Source organism: Dreissena polymorpha, chromosome 7 (genome assembly GCF_020536995.1).
Source record: "Dreissena polymorpha isolate Duluth1 chromosome 7, UMN_Dpol_1.0, whole genome shotgun sequence".
NCBI lineage: Eukaryota > Metazoa > Mollusca > Bivalvia > Myida > Dreissenidae > Dreissena > Dreissena polymorpha.
The window spans coordinates 102,890,057-102,913,340 of NC_068361.1; the positions used below are offsets into that span (position 1 = coordinate 102,890,057).

The 23,284-nt window shown below is 37.5% G+C and overlaps 1 protein-coding gene and 1 pseudogene across 1 annotated transcript; one reads left to right on the forward strand and one right to left on the reverse strand.

Moving 5' to 3' along the window:
* Window positions 1–1,871: 1,871 nt before the first annotated feature.
* LOC127839990 (protein phosphatase 1 regulatory subunit 12A-like) lies at window positions 1,872–11,410 on the forward strand. The gene is made up of 10 exons (XM_052368379.1): window positions 1,872–1,932; window positions 2,217–2,347; window positions 3,155–3,286; window positions 3,887–4,056; window positions 6,038–6,119; window positions 6,721–6,890; window positions 8,562–8,744; window positions 9,239–10,273; window positions 10,623–10,759; window positions 11,307–11,410. The coding sequence occupies exons 1-10, from the start codon at window positions 1,872–1,874 to the stop codon at window positions 11,408–11,410; spliced, it is 2,205 nt and encodes a 734-aa protein (XP_052224339.1).
* A 3,453-nt stretch (window positions 11,411–14,863) lies between these two features.
* On the reverse strand, window positions 14,864–20,615 carry LOC127839991 (uncharacterized; annotated as a pseudogene).
* Between the last annotated feature and the right edge of the window lie 2,669 nt (window positions 20,616–23,284).

Below are 23,284 nucleotides of genomic sequence, written 5' to 3' on the forward strand. Positions count from 1 at the left end.
GGAAGATTTTGAATGTATGCTAGGAGTCCTGCAAGGAAAATGCTTATCGCCGTTTCTGTTTTCCATGTACATAAATGATTTAGAATCAGTTCTCGCTGAAAGTGGCTTAAATGGTATAGATGTAGATAATTCAAACTATTTCTTGTGTTGTATGCAGATGATATCATTATTTTTGCAAATAACGCAGAGGAACTGCAATAAAATCTAAATGTATTTCACGAATATTGTAAACGCTGGAAGTTAAGAGTGAACAGCGATAAAACTAAAGTCATGATATTCAGAAAAGGGGGACGGTTGCAAAAAATATTTCAATTAACTGCAATAATATTGCAATTGAGCTTGTTACTAAGTGTCATTACCTTGGTGTCGTTTTCACGACTGGTGGTTTGTTCTCTGATGCACAACGCACATTAGCTGGCCAAGCCTTAAAGGCTTTTTTCAAGATGAACAAATACCTTTATAAATATGACGACATAACAGACAGTGAAACCCCGATAAGACTTGTTTGATAAACTTATATCACCTATTCTTAATTACGGATGTGAAGTTTGGGGTTTTGTTAAGGGCGATGCTTTAGAACGTATTCATATGCAATTTTGTAAAAGTCTGCTGGGTGTTAAAAGAAGTACATCTACTCAAAACAATTTTATATACGGCGAACTTTAGCGACTCAAATATTAAGCAAGTAGATATTATAACATTATAAAATATTGGGTTAAATATTACACATAGTAATACATTCAATAAAAAATGTTTGCCTTGCATTGTTGAGTGACTGCGAAAGATACCTTAATGAAAAACGTTGGCGTTCCCTATTACGTGATTTGCTTGGCACACTTGGGTTTTACGATGCCTGGTATTTCCAGGATGTCGATCACGATACTGTGTTTCTTGGAGCTATTAAACAACGACTTTATCCAAAATTGGAACGGCCGTTTGGTAAACTCAAGTAGAGCTCTTTTTATAGGAATATAGCATCCTTTCAACTTCAACCATATTTAGTATAATGTTAATCTCAAAAGTATAGATTAAGCCTTACTAGGTTATGAGAATCCTCTCATAGATTGAGAATAGAAAGTAGCAGATGGTCTAAGCCCAACCCTACACCTGTTGAGCAAAGGACATGTATTGTTTGTAATCGTCTAGAAGACGAATATCATTTTGTAATTGAATGCAACTTATATACAGATTTAAGATGTAAATATATACCATCATATTACAGAGACAGATCAAATATGCAAAAAATTATATAATTGATTAAACATTGTGAAAGCGTCAGCAGAAGTATAATGAAACTAATAATAAAATAGATGAAAAACTGTTCCTTCCAAACAATTGTGATTTAATTATCTAACAAAAAGCAAATCAGGATCAAATATCGGCATATAATGTGCACCAATGCAAACATATACTGTACATATGACCATAAAACAGGAAGTATAGCTTATATTCATTGCAAACAGAGTGCGTACGTAAACAATTAATTAAATGCGTATTTACTTTTGCATATGTTTTAGTGAACAAATAAACCACACTCAGACTAATTATTATGTTTTTGTTCCATATCTTTAAAAAACAGTCTTGAAAGTGCATTCTCGAAACCCAGTGTTGATTTATTACAGATACTACATTTATCGCATTGAGGGAAACGGAAAACTGGACTTGGGCATTCGGCGAATAATTTTAATAAACGTTTTTTGCTAATCTAATATGCACGTGAACAATAACGATTTTACGTTTACATGTTAATAAAGGTTGTTATAAAACTAAGAAGACTCTATCTAATGGGCAATTCATTTATAAACTACCGCCATTTTCAGGTTTCTCCACTCACCATCGTTCGACAACGGCCCGGTTACATGGCGTACGTAATGTTGCCTGGCGACGAAACAACCGGAGTCTTTGGCGGCTCCGACCCGGAGGCAATATTCGGTGAGACGTTTTCCTTGAAAAAAATACAACAATACAACATCAACTAAACACCAACAACAAACACATAACAGCAAAAACACTCTAAATGGAGAAAAAAAACGAGTGTGCTGGAATGAAAAAAAATTGATTTTGAAATGCATAAAGGCTTTTATGCTTTGACTGAACTTCGGGCAATTTTTGAAAAGCTACATGAATAAACACATTTGCATTCAACAGTTGCAATATACTCAGTTACTAAGTACCTTCTAAGTTCTAGTTTATTTATCAGTGAGTTTTAACCCCAGTGTTGCAGCATGGCCAGTTTGACTGTCTCAAGGTAATGTTGGAGCGGTCTCATAGACGCCATGCGCTCGGTCCCGCGCTCGGTCCCGCCATGTTGAACCCTCTGCTCAACGTATGCGCGCAGCACGGACAGGTATAGAAATTCGCTTATGTTAGTATTAGTATGTTTGATGTGATTTATGCGCCAACCACCTGCACTGAAAACAGAAGACCATTTCAATAAACCATATTTGAACGACGGTTAGTTTACACGAAATCCAATTCCAAAATGTTCCCTTCATAAACCTTCTACTTTCTAACTATGTCCTCATATAATACTTGCAATACAAATACATAACCGCCACTTCTAAGAAAATAAAAATCGCCCAAATCCAAACACCCTCGGAAAACAGTGTTTCGGCAAAGAGATTTCGACAAAAACACAGTACTTCAAAAAACGCACGCCTAACGTTCATATGTCGGCCTATTCCCTAATAAAATATACATGTGTACCACACATTTGAGACAGGAAATAACCACTAATAGGTTGGATGGCATCGCTTAATGGGTTTTAAACAAGAAAAATAAAGGGACTACTTAAAAATAAGCACTAACCAGTCGCCATGATTTTCTTAGACGCAACATCCTAATTAGTTGCCAAACTCACAAATGGTTTATGAGCCGTAAGTAGCTTAATATGACTTAATGAAATAGTCCATAGGCATTGTTTTGGAGATGATATCATAATGGAGAGAATTGCTAAGCACTGGATTATAAAATTACCACAGTGAATTTAACCTATATTTTCGTCTACCATTTGTGTTGTATTTTAGTTTTATTTTTCTATATAATTTTTGTTTTAATTAATTCATTGTGTTGTTTCCACAAAAAACTCGTCCGTTGAGCAATAATTCATCGACTTAATCGAGCAATACATTTTTTTTTAATCTGCATTTTTCAGGCGGAGTGTTTATACTTTCTGCTGAATTCTGTGACACGTGATCCACACAGCGCAGGCGTACTTCCGGGTGACGTGCGCGGTAACACTGCCGCGCATCTGGCGGCCAAACATGGACATGTCCAGTGTTTACATGTAGGTATTCTTTATTGTTTACTTATCATAACTTTTCTAGACATGCCTTTTTAAGTAAAAATAAATGAAGAAGCAATCGCAATGACAAACTAAAATCAGATAAAAAAATACATAACACACTAGGAATTGATGGCGGCAAGAAGAATGCCACCTTTCGAAAAGATTTTAGTCGGCTTATCAGATCCTTGCTTTCATGATTTGTTAGTCGAAGAAAAATTAGTTGAATGTCAAGTAAGTTTACATCACTTTAGCACCCAATTTAAACACAATCTGTTAGATGTTTACCGATACTCAACACTTGATAGAAGAAGTAACTGTTACGTGCCACTTGTCTTTGCTGTACATACATACCAGAATCGAGTTATCTTAAAATATCAAACAATTGAAGCTCAGCCTGTATGCTTGTTCCTTTAGAAAAATCATGTGTAGTATACAAACGCTTCTTTGACAGCAACGTTCTTTCTGGCCGACTGTATAAATCTAAGTTTCTCGACGAATAAGTATTTCACAAGTCACATATTGAATCGTCCTGTTCAGAATGAGTATGTCTGATGGATGGAGTTGTACTGAACTCACAGTCTTCAGCATAATCTTACACAGACTCTCGTGGCATGTGGCTACGACGTCACATCAGAGAACCTTCTTAAGCAGCGCCCCATGCATAGGGCCCATCAGAGCAGAAGCCACGTGTGCTTTGAACACCCACTACTGCTGAACATGTGCGCGCGCATGTGGGCTTCATTGCACGCGCAGACGAGACTCAACGCCAGGTGTGTCTCCGAATATTCGAATTTACGTCCGTAATTGGCGATTTTGTTTGATTTTTGACACTACTTTAAGCCACTCAGGAAGCAAATTGTTTTTTAAAAGAAAATTGGCGTATTGAAAGATCGTATAAATGAATGTATGCATACTAGATTACCGATTGCAATATTAAAATACAGACTGAGTATTTGGCCGTCGAAAAATGAAATAATAAAGTACTTAGTAAAATAAAAAAAAATTCAGTCTTCTGGAACAGAACGCTAGCTGTCGAGCTTCTATAGAACACGTGACGAAGTGTATGAGAAAATAAAAACATTTTTGTAAAGGTAAAAATTCATGAATAAATGTGCAATTAAAGTTATTTTATATTTAGGGCCCTATCTCCCACATGTAATTTAATCTAAAGTGTCGTCCCTGATAAGCCTGCGCAGTCCACACATGCTTATCAGGGGCGAATTTTTCCGTTTTTGTTTGGTATTTTTCGTTAAAAGACGGTCTTTTATATTTACGAAACCAAGTTCAGGCGGAAAGTTACGTCCCTGATAAGACTGTGAAGACAAGACAGGCCAATCTTGGACGGCACTGTACGCACACGCATTAAAACCCGTTTTCCCAGAGCGAGGCTCAATAAACAAATTTGTTTGAACTTGTTTAGCTCGACGAAACAGCCGGAGTCTTTGGCGGCTCCGACCCGGAGGCAATATTCGGTGAGACGTTTTCCTTGAACAAAATACAACAATACAACATCAACTAAACACCAACAACAAACACATAACAGCAAAAACACTCTAAATGGAGAAAAAAAACGAGTGTGCTGGAATGAAAAAAAATTGTTTTTGAAATGCATAAAGGCTTTTATGCTTTGACTGAACTTCGGGCAATTTTTGAAAAGCTACATGAATAACAACATTTGCATTCAACAGTTGCAATATACTCAGTTACTAAGTACCTTCTTAGTTCTAGTTTATTTATCAGTGAGTTTTAACTCCAGTGTTGCAGCATGGCCAGTTTGACTGTCTCAAGGTAATGTTGGAGCGGTCTCATAGACGCCATGCGCTCGGTCCCGCGCTCGGTCCCGCCATGTTGAACCGTCTGCTCAACGTATGCGCGCAGCACGGACATGTATAGGAATCCGCTTATGTTAATGTTGGTATGTTTGATGTGATTTATGCGCCAACCACCTGCACTGAAAACAGAAGACCATTTCAATAAACCATATTTGAAACGGTTAGTTTACACGAAATCCAATTCCAAAATGTTCCCTTCATAAACCTTCTACTTTCTAACTATGTCCTCATATAATACTTGCAATACAAATACATAACCGCCACTTCTAAGAAAATAAAAATCGCCCAAATCCATACACCCTCGGAAAACAGTGTTTCGGCAAAGAGATTTCGACAAAAACACAGTACTTCAAGAAACGCACACCTAACGCTCATATGTCGACCTATTCCCTAATGAAATATACATGTGTACCACACATTTGTGACAGGAAATAACCACTAATAGGATTGATGGCATCGCTTAATGGGTTTTAAACAAGAAAAGTAAAGGGACTACTTAAAAATAGGCACTAACCAGTCGCCATGATTTTCTTAGACGCAACATCCTAATTAGTTGCCAAACTCACAAATGGTTTATGAGCCGTAAGTAGCTTAATATGACTTAATGAAATAGTCCATAGGCATTGTTTTGGAGATGATATCATAATGGAGAGAATTGCTAAGCACTGGATTATAAAATTACCACAGTGAATTGTACTAATATTTTCGTCTACCATTTGTGTTTTGTTTTTGTATTTTAGTTTTATTTTCTATAAAAGTTTTATTTTAATTAATTCATTGTGTTATTTCCACAAAAACTCGTCCGTTGAGCAATAATTCATCGACTTAATCGAGCAATACATATTTAAAACAGATTCTGCATTTTTCAGGCGGAGTGTTTATACCTTCTGCTGAATTCTGTGACACGTGATCCACACAGCGCAGGCGCACATCCGGCTGACGTGCGCGGTAACACTGCCGCGCATCTGGCGGCAAAACTTGGACATGTCCAGTGTTTACACGTAGGTATTCTTTATCGTTTACTTATCATAACGTTTCTAGACAGGCCTTTTTAAGTAAAAATAAATGGATAAGCTATCGCTATGACAAACTAAAATCAGATCATAAAATACATAACACACTAGGAATTGATGGCGGCAAGTAGAATGCGAACATTTCGAAAAGATTTTAGTCGGCTTATCAGATCCTTGCTTTCACGATTTGTTAGTCGAAGTAGAATTAGTTGAATGTCAAGTAAGTTTACATCATTTTAGCACCAAATTTAAACACAATCTGTAAGATGTTTACCGATACTCAACACTTGGTAGAAGAAGTAACTGTTACGTGCCACTTGTCTTTGCTGTACATACATACCAGAATCGAGTTATCTTAAAATATCAAACATTTGAAGCTCAGCCTGTACGCTTGTTCCTTTAGAAAAAGCATGTGTAGTATACAAACAATTGTTTGACAGCAACGTTCTTTCTGGCCGACTGTTTAAATCTAAGTTTCCCGACGAATAAGTATTTCACCGGTCACTTATTGAATCGTCCTGTTCAGAATGAGCGTGTCTGATGGAGGGAGTTGTACTGAACTCTCATTCTTCATCATAATCTTAAACAGATTCTCGTGGCATGTGGCTATGACGTCATTTCCGAGAACCTTCTCCAGCAGTGCCCCCTGCATGGGGCCCATCAGAGCAGAAGCCACGTGTGCTTTGAGTACCTACTACTGCTGAACATGTGCGCGCGCATGTGGGCTTTATTGCACGCGCAGACGAGACTCAACGCCAGGTGTGTCTCCGAATATTCGAATTTACGTTCGTAAATGGCGATTTTGTTTGATTTTTGACACTACTTTAAGCCACTCAGGAAGCAAATTGTTTTTTTAAAAGAAAATTGGTGTATTGAAAGACCGTCTAAATGAATGTATGCATACTAGTTTACCGTTTGCAATATTAAAATCCTGCCTGAGTATTTGGCCGTCGAAAAATGAAAAAATAAAGTACTTAGTAAAATTTAAAAAAAACTCAGTCTTCTGGAACAGAATGCCAGCTGTCGAGCTTCTATAGACCACGTGACAAAGTGTTTGAGAAAATACGAAACATTTTGTAAAGGAAAAAAAATTATGAGTAAATGTGCAATTTAAGTTATTTTATATTTAGGGCCCGATCTCCCACATGTAATTTAAGCTAAAGTGTCGTCCCTGATTAGCCTGCGTAGTCCACACATGCTTATCAGGGGCGAATTTTTCCGTTTTTGTTTGGTATTTTTCGTTAAAAGACTGTCTTTTATATTAACGAAATCCTGTTCAGGCGGAAAGTTACGTCCCAGAAAAGCCTGTTTAGACAAGACAGACATTAAGCACCGTTTTCCAAGAGCGAGACTCATTCAACAAACAGGTTTGAACAGGTTTAACTCAAATATTCATATTGCTCTATCGTGTGATTTTTTTAATCACATAAATCCAAACGGCTTTGAAAGAACATTATATATAAAATAAAACATAAATTTTTGTTTGTAGAATATCAACATAAAATAAATAGTTATACGAATCACTAAATAAAAGGACTTCAGTCAGTGATCCGCCATACAGATTTACGTAAATTTGAAATATGTGGGACAGTGTTATCTTAGTGTGTATTATGATGTTGTATATTTGTGTTGTTACCTAGACACTGAACAGAGCCGGACATTAAACAGGATGTCCTTCACACCTTGCGAGGTTTACAAGACCGGTTGCGGTCACTTTCTGACGTCACAACGCAGAACGCAGACGCGGGTGAAAAACTTAGGTAATCATCATATAGTCATATAAAAGCTGAATCTTGTGATTGTTTAAGGCGGATATGGCCTGTTGTTCTTTTGGTTAATATTCCAAATTTAAACACAAAATAAATGAGGCACACGTTGTAGTAAAGGAATTTTTAGTCGCTCTTTATAAACTACATTATTTTAATTTATATTTTAAATATACACGTTGTTTCTCTTTTTTTCCACAAAATTTGTGAATTGAAGCATATTAGTTGGTTTCATTGGAGTTGGTATGTAGTAAATTTGTATCGAATGTCTGTTGTGACTTGCGCAGTATAACTGCACTTTCGGTTTATCGTTTCATTTGAAAGAATAGCTAACGGAGGTTCGAATCGATGACACTCTATTTATAAAGCCAGTGCGTTATCTAAATTTGAAAAAGTAAATGGGGCCCCACTGTATGTAAATTTGTGTTGGCTTTATGTTAATGTGAGCCTCGCACTGTGAATATGGGTTTTAATACACGTGTGTCAATAGTCGTCCCAGATTAGCCTGTTCAGTTCGCACATGCTTATGAGTTACGACACTTTCGGCTTTTACTGTATTTATCATTTAAAGGAAGACTGTTCTTGACGAAACTCTGGGACGGCACTGTACGCACATTCATTAAACCCCGTTTTCTCAGAGCGCGATTCATTTTATTCATGACAGGGGCCAGTTGGCGGAACTGACGTCACAGATTGAACTCATCGAGGATACGTTCGATTTCTCGCCGCTCGCCGATCTGCCCGCCACCTTGCGGAAGTTGGACGCCTCACTGTTGGAAGCGTTATCCAGCATCACCGAGAGGACGTCAAACGACCGTACTGACGAGGTGGCAACACAAACGTTATGGTAAGATGATGTTGTGCTTATTGCTTGCAAATCATTTGGTATGGTGGAAAATGGATAAGATATTTGGTATGAATCGTATTTTTTCTCAGCGTAATCGCTACCACGGAAATTCTTTGTACCAATGGACATAATTGCGCATAGACAAATACACTTGCAAACGGCATATTGACATACCTGTTTCCTTCTTACGCCCATACAACTGTTTGTGGATACATGTGCATTGATATGCGTATAAAACATATACATTCGTTTTTACGCACATATACACGTACCATACACAGCAAGGTATTAACAGTGTAAAGCGTCGCCCAGCGCCGGTGGGCATAACCGTCTTGTGTACATATTACGTTTGAAAGATATTCCCGATCAAACTTTCTTTGCGAAATCCCATGTTTATGCTTACAAAAGGATCTATGATTGGCCAATTTAGCAATATTTTGTTTGCGGGTTTTCCTACAGAAACTTTTTGAAAATGTGGTCGTTTTTTATGACAGCGGGCTTTTGAAGGACATCCACAGAGAATACATTTTGGAAGACTGGAACACGGACCATTTGTACGATAAATATCTTCCGAACACCGGTCTTGGCGTCCCGGGCTTCTTTGGCGTGGATGCAACGTCAAGCTTGGCGTCATCAAACGTGACATCATTTAATGTAACATCATCAAACGTTGCATCAAACACTTTTGGGACTCCAGTTGAAGCATGTTCCACAAAATTGGGGCAGGCAGTAGAACAAAGTGCCAATGCAGCAAAAACGAACACAAATTTATCGAAGTTATTAGAACATTGTGATTCAATGCGAAAGAAACAGACTGCTGATACTGATTCTGGTACGTCTGAAAACTCGGCGTCAGCAGCTAATTCAACAAAACGCGATGCTCCCGAAGGTTGTTTGAGAAGAACGCATATAAAGGACCAGAATTCAAATAAACAATTCACAAACATGAACGGTACGAAAGAACACATCGATCCTGAAGAAGTTGATATAAGTAAATTGGACAACAGTGACAATAAAACACAGAGTGACGAAGGCAATCCGACAGACTTACCCAATTACCCAACGGAGAGACCTTTCACCAAGCTCCTTTCCCTGGACGAAAGAATCGATCTTTTGATAGCTGGCGAAAAAAGGAAGGAGCGAGAAATTGATGGGAGCATTCACGCGTCGAGCGGAAACCTTCAGTCGTCGCACTCCATGGATTCTCCGTCCACATTTACGTCGGTGACATCACACACATCCGGGGCATCAGACTGGTGCAACCGGCTGGCGTTAACCAGTCTGGAGTCCGCAGCGAACGATTACGTCACCAACAACAACGTGTCACGTGACGCGACGAGTGAAACTACGTCGTACTGGTGGGATGTGGAGGAAATGGAATACGCCAACGCAGACGGAAAGCTGTCAGCGCTGTACGTCGACGACATCCGTCGGCGTGTACACGTGCATTGTGACAACGCCGCTTCGTCCTACGACGATCTCCGTCGACAGAGGATCGCTAGTCACCTGAAAGCCGTCCAGCAAACTAGGCAAGTAATATTGATGCGCACTCTTAACACCCTATGGCAATTAATTGTTGCAAAGAGCTTGGTTCATCCTTGATCTTTCACAAAGTTGATCTTAGTTAATAATGTCTACTACAACGCTCTGCGCTAATCAACGTTCTTGAGAAATGACTCATTCATGAGCCGCACTCTATGAAAAGTGGGCATAATGGATGTGCGTTAAGTATTGTCCAAAATTAGCCTGTGCATTTTTTTTTAAAAGGCAGTCCCTTCTTTACTAATATGCAGTTTTCGGCGGAATGTATCGTCCCTGATTAACCTATGTGGACGGGAATACGAACTCCTTAATAGTAAATATGCTTTTTTGCGTAAGGTTTACATCGGACAACTACCGCGAAAAGATAATTACGTCATCAGGCGAGGTCATGGGAGGCTTCGACACTCCGCCGGAAGTAGGACCGCAGCGCCGTGTTCGTGTCGACGTCAATGGAGCTTTGAGAAACAGAGACCGTAAGTTCGGTTTCTTTTTGTCTAACCTGAATAAATATCTCAGAAACATGTGTATTCATAGATGTTTTTCTATTTTTGACGTTAAGTTCGGTCACGTAGATTGTATTATGGTCAGTGATATCCGTTCGAAACACTGTGTTTATTTACCAATAAAATCAATAGAAAAATGAATGGCGAGAAAACGTTATGTATGGCGACAATGCGCTACTTTGTATAGGGATAATTTCAAATTTGTGTTGTATATATAAGCATTATATTATGAAAAGTGGTATAATTTTATTTTTATATTTTGAAAATAGTTTATAAGTTTAGGTTCATAATAATAAATAATGCCTGAATAAAAAAATATAAAAATCACAACGGGATTTTTTATCCAAGCTGTTGATACTGTAAGACGCCATTGTTGTACCGAGTGGCTCAGCTATAATCACGTGGTTGGTTATACCTACAGGAATTTGATATCGAGCTAGGCGCGGAACAAGTCAAATCTCTGCGCGGAGGTTGGGATAATTTAAACGAGTTAAAACGTTGTGCATACTGTTGTCAGAATCGAAACAAGCTAGGGGAAACATGAAGCCGGGTAAACCTTGTTTATTTACATTGGAGGACGCCATAGAAGCAACATCCGAGAAGAAGACTGACTTCCGGTAAAGCTACACGCGTCCACGAGATCAAGTGCTCAGTGTGCGATGGGAGGACATGTCGATGACGGTTAGTATTTAAACTGCAAAAACATTTTTAGATTTATTGTTGTTTGTTGTTGTATATATGAATGTAAACAACAGTAAAGGTTTTGAATTATTGCACCATGGTGTGAGCCCTCATTATTTAATAGGAACGCTTAACGACAGGGTTGCTTATTAGCTGAACATAATTTACACGATATTTATTACCGGTATTATTTTTCTGCGTAATGTGTATGATTTAAAGGCTCATAAAAGGTGACGATCCGTAAAATTTTACCGATTTTTTAATATTTTTTTGCATATTTTATTTATAAAGGTTATCCAAAAACATATATATATATATATATATATATATATATATATATATATATATATATATATATATATATATATATATATATATATATATATATATATGCTATTGGACATAACCATACAAAATAGCAATACAACTTGTTTTGAGCTCAAAATACAGTGTCGTCCAAGTCAATTTTGTTTACAAACAATCATTTTATTTACATCGCTGTTTACCGGTTTGTAGAAATACCGAAATACCCGTAATTACCGAAATTACCCGAAATCCCCGTTAATATTAAGTACGCCTGTCGAGTACCGAAATCCGCCATATTTACGCCTTAAAGGGTCAATACCTCATCGGTATGACTGTTTATTGGAATGGCTTAAATGTTAATGTGTTGATAAAGCAAACATATACTTGTATATATGTACGATTCATCTAATGATATTTTTTCTATGAGTATTATAATTATTTTTGTTTTGAATGTTTATTCACTTGACAAAACCAGGTATGATACATGTAGCAAAAGCATTTATATCATATTAAAGCATGTGCGCAGTGGATAATCAAATTGCGCGCTGCTGGTATTCAGATTATCACTTTCAATCGGAGGCGAGTTAACTAACACCCCGCTAATAAGATAACAGAATTAACACATGCAATCAGTTGTGATGTAATTAAAACTCCACTGATAGTTTACCTGTGCATTCCGTTGATATTTCTATCATGAAATAAATGAAACACAAGTTAAATGCCCCGTCTAATATATTTCTTTATAAATTTTTGCGTTAAGCATACATGTTGTTTTTTTTAATTGTTCACGTTTGTTATTATAATCATTATCTTGAATTATGTTGCTTTACTACCTTCTTTGCATATGTATATGTAACAAAGTTAAATATATATTTTTTCAATTTGTTTATTCTTTGTTTTTATATTATGTACCACTTATTAGGTAGCATATATTTAAATAAACATTCTGGCCAAAATGCCGGTGTATGTCCTGGATTTTGTTAAAAATATTATTACTTTCTATAATCATTATCAGATTTGGAATTGAGGGTAACATACTCGTTGACAGACAAGCTTATATAAAGATGTGCAATTTTATTTCATTACAAACATCTGCAAACTTTAACTTCTTGTTTATATTTTTGGGACTATTTCGGCCTATTTTTTTATTATTTCTTGTTTAAATATTTGGGACTATTTCGGCCTATTTTTTATTTCTTGTTTAAATATTTGGGACTATTTCGGCCTATTTTTTTATTTCTTTTATGAAATTTAAACTTTTGATCTTACAAGAGGTGGACTCCACGCGGCAAGATATAGGAACATATTCATTATGTTGGCAAACTACCTCTTGATATATAGAGAGAAATTGAGTGTTTGTACAGCGGGGATTTCGGTACAGACGCGCGTTTCAGTTCTTGTGTAGATTTACCAAAAGCCCCGCTAAAAGACACCGTATGCTGTCAAGAGTGCTTGATAATTAATATTAAATTAACATATAGGCTATGCCAAAAACCAATTATACAGATGACATATTGACCATTTAAGTCGTAAATATGGGGGATTTCGATACTCGGCGGGTAAATTTAGAATTGCCGAATTCCCCGCTATAAGTAATGATTTTTCAACAGAAGTTACCAAAGGGGATATTTTTGTTACGTTTTTGTCTGTATCACTGATTTCTACTGTAAGAAAGCACTATAATGATTTTTTTTTACACTTGAAGGTTTGCACAGCGGGGATTTCGGTACCGGCGCGCATTTAAGTTCTTGTGTAGAAGTACCGAAATCCCCGCTAAGAGGCAACGTATGCTGTCAAGAGTGCTTAATAATTAATATTATCATAATTATTTGCACATTTACATTTGTGCGATGCCAAAAAACAATCATAACAATGACATATTGACCCTTTAAGGCGTAAATATGGGGGATTTCGGTATTAGTCATTATTTTTCAACAGAAGTTTCCAAAAGGGAGATTGTTGTTACGTTTGTGTCTGTGTTTGTATCACTGATTTTTTCTCTAAGAAAGCGCTACAACAATTGTTTTAACAGGTTAAAGGTTTGTACAGCGGGGATTTCGGTACCGGCGCGCGTTAATGTTCTTGTGTAGAATTACCGAAATCCCCGCTAAGAGGCAACATATGCTGTGAAGAGTGCTTAATAATTAACATTAATATCATTATCGGCAGGCGTACTAAATATTAACGGGTATTTCGGGGACTTTCGGTAATTACGGGGATTTCGTTATTTCTTCACACCAGTAAACAGCGATGTAAATGTACGGATTGTTTGTAAACACAATTGACTTGGAGGACACTGTATTTTGAGCTCAAAACAAGTTGCATTGCTAATTTTTTATGGTATTGTCCAATAGCATATATATATATATTGTTTTTTGATAACCTTTATAAGTAAAATATTCAAACAATATTTAAAAATCGGCAATAATTACGGATCGTCACCTTGTATGAGCCTTTAATTAGATAAGAGACATTCCCTTTTTATTTTGTCACCATACTATTTATAAGTATTATTCCATATCTTCAAATGATGTTTTTGTATGTCCGAGATATGAAATATTTATAATCTACCAGGGTTTTGAAGATTTGGTTAGAGTAGTTTTGTAACGATAAAACGAATATGTTGACTAGATTAATTAATGCCCAAAACCGTACATAGTGACAATAAATACTGTCATCAAGCTACATCGCCAAAATGTGTATAGTACATCGTCATCTTATGTTAGTGTTTGTAATATTATGTAAAGACGGTCACCTATTGCAATTTCCAGATGTAAAACTGGAATATAAAGGTTTGTGTTAATTTGTTATGATACTACTTTTTACACTTTCAGGACGATGATGATCGAGCTCAGCTGTCATGGTAGGTTGAAACTAAGAAACGCATACCTATCTAGAGCCCATCTGTTCTTTCGTCGAGCACAAACACCCATCCGTCCGTCCGTCCATCCATCCGTCCGTCTCCGTCCGTCCGTCCGTCCGTCCGTCCGTTCGTCCATCCATCCATCCATCCATCCATCCATCCATCCATCCATCCATCCATCCATCCATCCATCCATCCATCCATCCATCCATCCATCCATTCATTCATTCATCAATCGATTCATCCATACTTCTGTCCACCCATCCATTCATCAATCCATCTATCGATGGAACTGTTTTTTATACTTGTTATACTGTTGGTATCTACTTCGAATTTATTTTGCACCACAATTGAAACAAGCAAAAATCTTTTTACATTACATCAATAACAAACTTTTGACATTGAATCAAGCACAACGATTTTGACGTTGAATCATGTACAAATCTTTTGACGTTGAATCAAGCCCAATACAAATCTCGTAAACTTCAAGTTTAAATTGTACTTGCATTGTGCGCACAAGTTTGTATTGTACTTGGACTGTGCACATAAGAATTTGTTGTACGTGAATAGTGCGCACAAGTGTGTATTATACATTGTACAAGGATTTTGAGCACAAGTTATTTATTGTACATGAACTATGCGCACAATTTTGTATTTTACTTGAACTGTGCGCACAGGTTTGCATTGCACGTAATTAATGCGTACAAGTTGTATAATACATGAATTTTGCGCACAAACTTAATTGTGCATGAAATGTGCGCACAAGTTTGTATTGTACTTGAATTTGCCTACACATTTTTATGGATCTTGCATAGTGCGCACCTGTTTGTATCGTACTTGACTTGTGCGCGCAAGTTGTCATAGTACTTGAATTGAGCTCACAGGTTTGTATTGTAATTGAAGTGTAAGCGCATGTTTATATTGTACATGAATTGTGCGCACACGATTGTATTGTATGTGAATTATGCGCACACGTTTGTTGTGCACTTGAATTATGCGCACGAGTTGGTATTGTACTTGCATTATGCGCACGAGTTTGTATTGTACTTAAATTATGCACACGAGATTGTATTGTACTTGAATTATGCGCACGAGTTGGTATTGTACTTGAATTATGCGCACGAGTTTGTTGTGTACTTGATTTATGCGCACACGGTTGTATTGTACTTGAATTATGCACACGAGATTGTATTGTACTTTAATTACGCGCACGAGTTTGTTTTGTACTTGAATTATGCGCACGAGTTTGTATTGTACTTGGATTATGCGCACGAGTTTGTATTGTACCTGAATTATGCGCACGAGTTGTTATTGTACTTGAATTACGCGTACCAGTTGGTATTGTACTTGAATTACGCGTACGAGTTGTTATTTAACTTGAATTATGCATAGGAGTTGTTATTATACTTGAATTAGGCACACGAGTTTGTATTGTACCTGAATTATGCACACGAGTTGTTATTGTACTTGAATTACGCGCACAAGTTGGTATTGTACTTGAATTACGCGTACCAGATAATATTGTACTTGAATTATGCGCACGAGTTGGTATTGTACTTGAATTACGCGTATGAGCTGGTATTGTACTTGAATTATGCGCACGAGTTGGTATTGTACTTAAATTATGCACACACGTTTGTTTTGTTCTTGAATTACGCGTAGGAGTTGGTATTGTACTTTAATTACGCGTACGAGTTGGTATTGTACTTGAATTATGCGTAGGAGTTGGTATTGTTTTTTATTTATGCGCACAAGTTGGTATTGTACTTGAATTACGCGTACGAGTTGTTATTGTACTTGAATTACGCGTACGAGTTGTTATTGTGCTTGAATTACGCGTACGCATTGTTATTGTACTTGAATTACGCGTACGCGTTGGTATTGTACTTGAAATATGCGTACGAGTTGGTATTGTATATGAATTATGCACACAAGTTGGTATTGTACTTAAATCATGCGCACGAGTTTGTATTGTACTTGAATTATGCGCACGATTTGGTATTGCACTTGAATTATTCACGCGAGTTTGTATTGTACTTTAATCACGCGCACAAAATAGTATTGTACTTGAATTATGCACACGAGTTGGTATTGTACTTGAATTATGTACACGAGTTGGTATTGTACTTGAATTATGCACTCGAGCTGGTATTGTACTTGGATTATGCGCACAAGTTGGAATTGTACTTGAATTATGCGCACGAGTTGGTATTGAACTTAAATTATGCGCACGAGTTGGTATTGTACTTGAATTATGCGCACGAGTTTGTATTGTTCTTGAATTATGCACACGAGTTTGTATTGTACTTTAATCACGCGCACAAGTTGGTAGTGTACTTGAATTATGCACACGAGTTGGTATTGTACTTGAATTATGCACACGAATTGGTATTGTACTTGAATTATGCACTCGAGCTAGTATTGTACTTGAATTATGCTCACAAGTTGGTATTGTACTTGAATTATGCGCACGAATTGGTAGTGTACTTGAATTATGCGCACGAGTTGGTATTGTACTTGAAATATGCGCACTAGCTGGGTTTTTTCTTGAATTATGCGCACAAGCTTGTATTGTACTATAATCAAGCGCACAAGTTAGTATTGTACTTGAATTATGCACATGAGTTGGTATTGTACTTGAATTATGCGCACGAGTTGGTATTGTACTTGAATTATGCGCACAAGTTGGTATTGTACTTGAATTATGCGTACAGGCTGGTATTGTACTCTAATTATGCGCACGAGTTGGTATTGTACTTGAATTGTGCGCACGAGTTGGAATTGTACTTGAATTACGCACACGAGTTTGTATTGTACTTGAACTATGCGCACGAGTTTGTATTGTATATGAATTGCACGCACGAGTTTGTATTGTACTTGAAATGTGGTTAATGTATTTCATGAGACTGCTTGTAATACTTTAATGAAATCAAATCGTCACTCATTTTCATCTAATCGAATTACCGATGCCAGAATAGTATAACTATACTGTTTTTATCTCATAAATAACTTGATTGTAAAAACAAACTAAAACATTACACACGCTTGATATTCTGAAATCAGTGCTTTATGTTTTTCAGGATCGAGCGCGAGCTAGACGGATCGGTGTCCCGTAGCAGCGGAAGTGATACGATATCCGTGGAGTATGCCGCTCAGAGCTTCGTCTGACCTTTGAACACTGGTGACCACCAGATTGGCTGTGACATGATATCCATTGCGCATGGCGCTCAGTTTTTTGTCTGACCTTCGAACACACTGTTGGCTAAATGTGGCAGTGGCAAGATATTCTTCGAGTGTGGCGCTCAGAGATTTGTCTGCCTTCAGAACGCACTCTTGGCCACCAGAAGCAGTGGTATGATATTCGAGGAGTATGGCGATTAGAGCTACCTCTTACCTCTGAACACACTGTTGAAAACCAGCAGAAGTTACACTACATCGTGCAATATGGCGCTCAGAGTTTCGACTGTTATTGGGACGCACTATCGATCAACAGGGCGCCAGTGACACTATATCACCGGTGCATAGGGATTCATCTGAAGTTGAAAATACACTGCTGATCGACGGTGACAATGACACATACCTTTGCAATATGGCAATATGACGCTCAGAGCTTTGACCATCCTTTGCAGTCTCTGTTGAAAACCATCTGCATTGACACGCTATTCGTAAAGTATTGCGCTCAGAGTTTGGTCTTTCCTTAGAACGCACCTTTTGCCAACATAGCGGCAGTGACACGATATCCGTGCAGCTCAGAGCTTCTTCTGACTTTGGAACAACCTGTTGACCAACAGCGGCAGTGAAACGATGTCTGTGGAGCATGGCGTCCAGGCCTTCGTGTGACTGTCGAAGTAACTATTGGTCGACAGTGCGCCAGTGATACAATATCCGTGCAGTATGACGCTCAGATATTCGTCTGAGATCGGAATACACGTTTCAACGACAAAGCGGAAATGATACCGTGCGGTGCTTTTTCTTACTTAAAACTTTTACATTATTGGCACCCGACCTGATCAACAAAATTGCGTCGTTCGTTTTGACACCATAAGTGGTGTTCAGTGCTTAAACACTATTGTTTCATTTATGAGTGTCTGTAGTATTACACCAACGTTACAGTATTGGAGTTTTATATATTTTCTTCCTTAAATAAATGCACGTGTAAAGTGGCGTTTTTATAAATCACCACAATTAAGCATTGCAATAGAATCAAATCCTTGCTACCAATTGATACTAATACCATTTGTGATACCAATTTCCTTGTCACTGTACTTGTACTAGCAAACGGACGGTACATTTAGAGTGAAATTAAATGACCAACCTTAACATGAATGCATACGAGTAGATTTAAAAAAAAATTGTAGACATAATTGAATGTTCCACTGTATATATTTAATGGTAACAGTATAAATACGCGTTAACCTTAACAAGAGAGCATTGTCAAAACATATGTGTTTTTCACATTGACTTTGAACTTGGAACCTCTTGCACGTGACTCTTTATTTTATCATCGTCATTACGTTGTTGACAAATTATTTGAAAATAAATCCATGCTGGACAAATTTATAATGTGGACACAGTTTCAAGTAATAATTTAATAAATATGACCTTTTACATTATATTGTGACATTGACCATTGACCTATGGACCTTTAAGCCAGTCACAGAAAAATTATATAAAAACAAACAGAATATTTCAAACATAAAATCTTATGCATCCACGTTTGTTAAATTTGGAGACAATTTAAGTAAGTCTTTATAATTTATAAGTAGTGTTCAATGTTTATGAACGTGATATCGACGAATTGGAAAACAAAAACATTAAAATAAACAATTAAAGGTACCAAACACGTACACAAAACTTATAAAACTAAACTGCATACACATACAAAGTGCGCTTATAAAGTCTTTGAACCTTAAAATAATTTTATTTCACACGAGTCATCATTTACCTTGTAACTAGAAGTACAGTGTTGACATATGTATACACATGGGTTCGGGCCTTTCAAGTATTGCAATGTCTTGCGTTTAAATAATAAGACTGAAGCGAGTGAGTAAGTTTTATTTTACAGTGTTCAGAACTAGACGCTTTCTAGACGCTTGAATAGCTTCGTATGTTGCCATTAATTGACTTGCACGAGTAACGTTAGAATTGGGTTTGTAATAAATATTATTGCATACAAATAATACAAAATATTAATGTACAACGTGATTTGTGTATAAAGGCCATTACTCTCTATAAGCATACTATTCATTATCTTTACACGGTATTTCCATCATTATTCGATTTGACGACTTCCGTGAAATTTACATCAATGCATGATGTACATGGTAACATTTTGAACATGGCAAAAAACAAACAACCATAGCGGCTATAAAAACGAGTTTGCCTTGACAGATGTTAATCCTTAAAAAGAATACATTCGAACAAACACATTTACATATGCAGCTATACCACTGTGCACTTGCATAATGATATATATTATATTGTGTTGTGGTAAATCTTCAATTTTAAACACGAGAACAACTTTATTTCATCGACTAACATACAGAAAATAAAAATAATGTTCACTTGAAAAAGTTCTTCGAATCATGGATTTACAAAAAAATAATTTTTGAAAAACATGGTGTGCGCTGCTGACTTGATAACCAGCGATGACGACGATTGTTTTCCGGCCTGGTAAATCACGATGACGATAATAGTGTGCGCTGTCTATTTGGAAATCCGCGTTGCTGACTTGGTAGCATACACGTGATGACGACCATGGTTGTGCGCGGCCGACTGGCTTATCCGCATTAAGGATACGTTATTAGCCTCTTTCGCAGTTACAAACGCTGATAAAACATTGCTTGCCCTGCTTATTTGACCATTGTTTACGGAGTTGAATTGTTAATCCGCAAACATAAACCCTTGTTTGGTGAGCTGGTAACCCACTATGAAGACCATGGTTTGCGCTGCTGACTTGGTAACCACGATTGCCATGGTTGTTTACGCTTCCGACATGGTTACGAGAGTTAACAATGGATTGAGCTTCTGACTTTGCAATCCGTGATGACGATCATTGATTGCTGATCTGTTGACCCGCGATGACGGCTTATGTTTTTGATTCTGATTTGATAACCCAAAATAACAGCTATGGTTTGTACCACTAACCTGGATATCACAATGATGATCATGGCTTGTGCTACTGACTTGGTAACCCTTCATGACGACGACAATCGTTTGCTCTGCTGCTTTAGTGACCAATGGCGACCATTGCGTTTATGACTTGGTAATCCTAAGTGACGACCATGGTTTCTCCTGCTGAATCGGAAACGCGCCATGAAGATTACGATGATTATTAACGCTGCTGACTTGGTAACTCACAATGACGACCATTGATTTCAGACTTGGCAACCCGCGATACGACCATGGTTGCGCTGTTTGGTTGTTATCATCCCATGGTAACCATGGTTTGCGCTTTTGCGTTGGTAATCCTGCGATGACGACTTAAGTGTGCGCTGCTTACATTAAAACCAATGTTTGCGCTGCTTATTTGTCTAACCGTTATGAAGACCATGGTTTGCGTTTTTAAATTCTTTTCCCGCGAGATTATCATGGTTGCCACTGTTGACTTGTTAACACGCGCTGGCGACCGTGGTTTGCACTGCCGAAGTAGTCACCCTCAAGATGACCATAGCTTGGTGATCCAAGTAGGTCCCAAGTAAAATTGATTTTAAACGAGGGTAATGTGTTTTGTGTCACAAATGTCAGTGCAACATCGTCAAAAGCCACAGGCTGCACGCTTCTTACACTCGTACCTCGCAACATTTCAAACCGCTCCGTTGAAATTTAAGACGCATAGTTCATGTTCGACATGTCACATAACACCATTTCTGACTGAAAAACAGACACATTTGTGTTTGGCGATCATTAAGATCAGCTTGACTATTATTGGAATATTTACATTGCATCATGTGTGCATCTGAAATTTGATGGTAAGGTTCCATTACTCGATATCATCAAGCCTTTCAGGTCTAATAGCAAATGATCATTTACTTTAGACAATCTGATTAAGACAATGTATAACCATTGCAATTAAATCTCTCTCTCATTTAACCGCATCGACTCTAGGTTTTGAGATAAGTCAATATAATATCTTGTCAAATAAGTCCATAAGTTACATGAATCTGTTTTGTTTATGCTCAACTTTTTTCGCGTAACGACCGAATAAACTATTATCAACAACCTTCAGACCCCTAATATCACGTAATATTTTAAACAGTTCCATTCTGCCATTTTTCACGAATATCTTTATTTTGGACAGGTCACTAAACAATATTGCAGATCGCAGGTCTGATACATGTATATGATATACATCGCCACGAGCTTCTTCACATGGCTGCAATACAACATTTACCAGAAAACACTCGACATCATGATCCAATGAAGATAGTGTGATCAACAAGCTGCATAGCCACTCAGATGAACATTCGCATTTGAGTAGAATTACATCCTGTAATGATGCAGGTAGCTTGAGATCACATCGATCCGTATAGGACCCCCTCAAATAAAGCTTTGTGAGTTTGTTGAGCGTGTGAAGAATCTCTGATGCTAATGAGGCACAATCAGCAAACTGCCGTTTTTCACTGATATCCCGATATTGGACAGATCACGTAACACTATTTCTACTCGCAAGTCTGATAGATGTATATCATTATCATCTGCACGAGCTGCTTCACATGGCTGCAATACAACATCACACAGCCGACACTTAACAGGATGATCTAATAAAGACAGCGTGATCAACAAGCTGCGCAGCCATTCAGATGAACATTCGCATTCGAATAGAATTACATCCTGTAATGAAGCAGGAAGCTTGAGATCACATCGACCCGTATAGTACCCCTGCAAAGAAAGCTTTGTGAGTTTATTGAGCGTGGAAAGGTTCTCTGATGCTAATGAGGCACACTCAGCCGAGTCAAGGCTTAAGAACCCTATAGATGTACATCGCAGCAAATTAAACAGATCACCTTTTCCGTGTCTCACGACAAGGGAGACTTTTTTCATGTCAATTGACAATAATTCCGGTTGAAATAGTAGCGTGTTGTTTTCAGTTACATTCACTTGTTGCAAATAGAAAAACACACTTTGTTTTAATGACGAAAAGCACACTAGTAATCGTCGTAGAAACACAGCAGTGCATGTACAGTTCACCAAATTTATTTGTTGTATTGTGTCAGGAGGAACTATATGTATGTCTTCCGAGAAAGTTGAGTCTTCTAATTTCAAAAACGTTAATTGAGACAGGGTCGGAAATATACCAGAAAATGATGAAACGTTAATTGTCCCTATAAAGTGTAGCTCCTGTATGCTCGTATGATATAATGCGTTACTAATTTCCGGAGTAACTCTCATCTTTAAACGTTTAAGACTATGTTTGGATTGTTGTATGACTGTCAGTATTTCGCTTGTTTTTAGAACATTACTTTCTACAATGAGTGACCGAACATCTGATTTGTTGGACAATAAAAGTAGCTTTAAAGCATTGGAATCGGACTCATTATGATATGTATAAAATGAAAAGTCCGCACAATTAAGGCAAATGTCCTGCTCACCGCTAGCCTTGGCTTCTGTGTAACCAGTGAGCATCATGCGCTGGAATAAGACTG

Bases quoted from the DNA above. Each gene is read 5' to 3' on its own strand.
- LOC127839990 (XM_052368379.1), top strand. From the start codon at position 1,872: ATGTTGCCTGGCGACGAAACAACCGGAGTCTTTGGCGGCTCCGACCCG. The intron at 8,745-9,238 runs GTAAGATGATGT...TTTTTATGACAG, and splicing joins GTGGCAACACAAACGTTATG to CGGGCTTTTGAAGGACATCC. The intron at 10,274-10,622 runs GCAAGTAATATT...TTTTTGCGTAAG, and splicing joins AAAGCCGTCCAGCAAACTAG to GTTTACATCGGACAACTACC.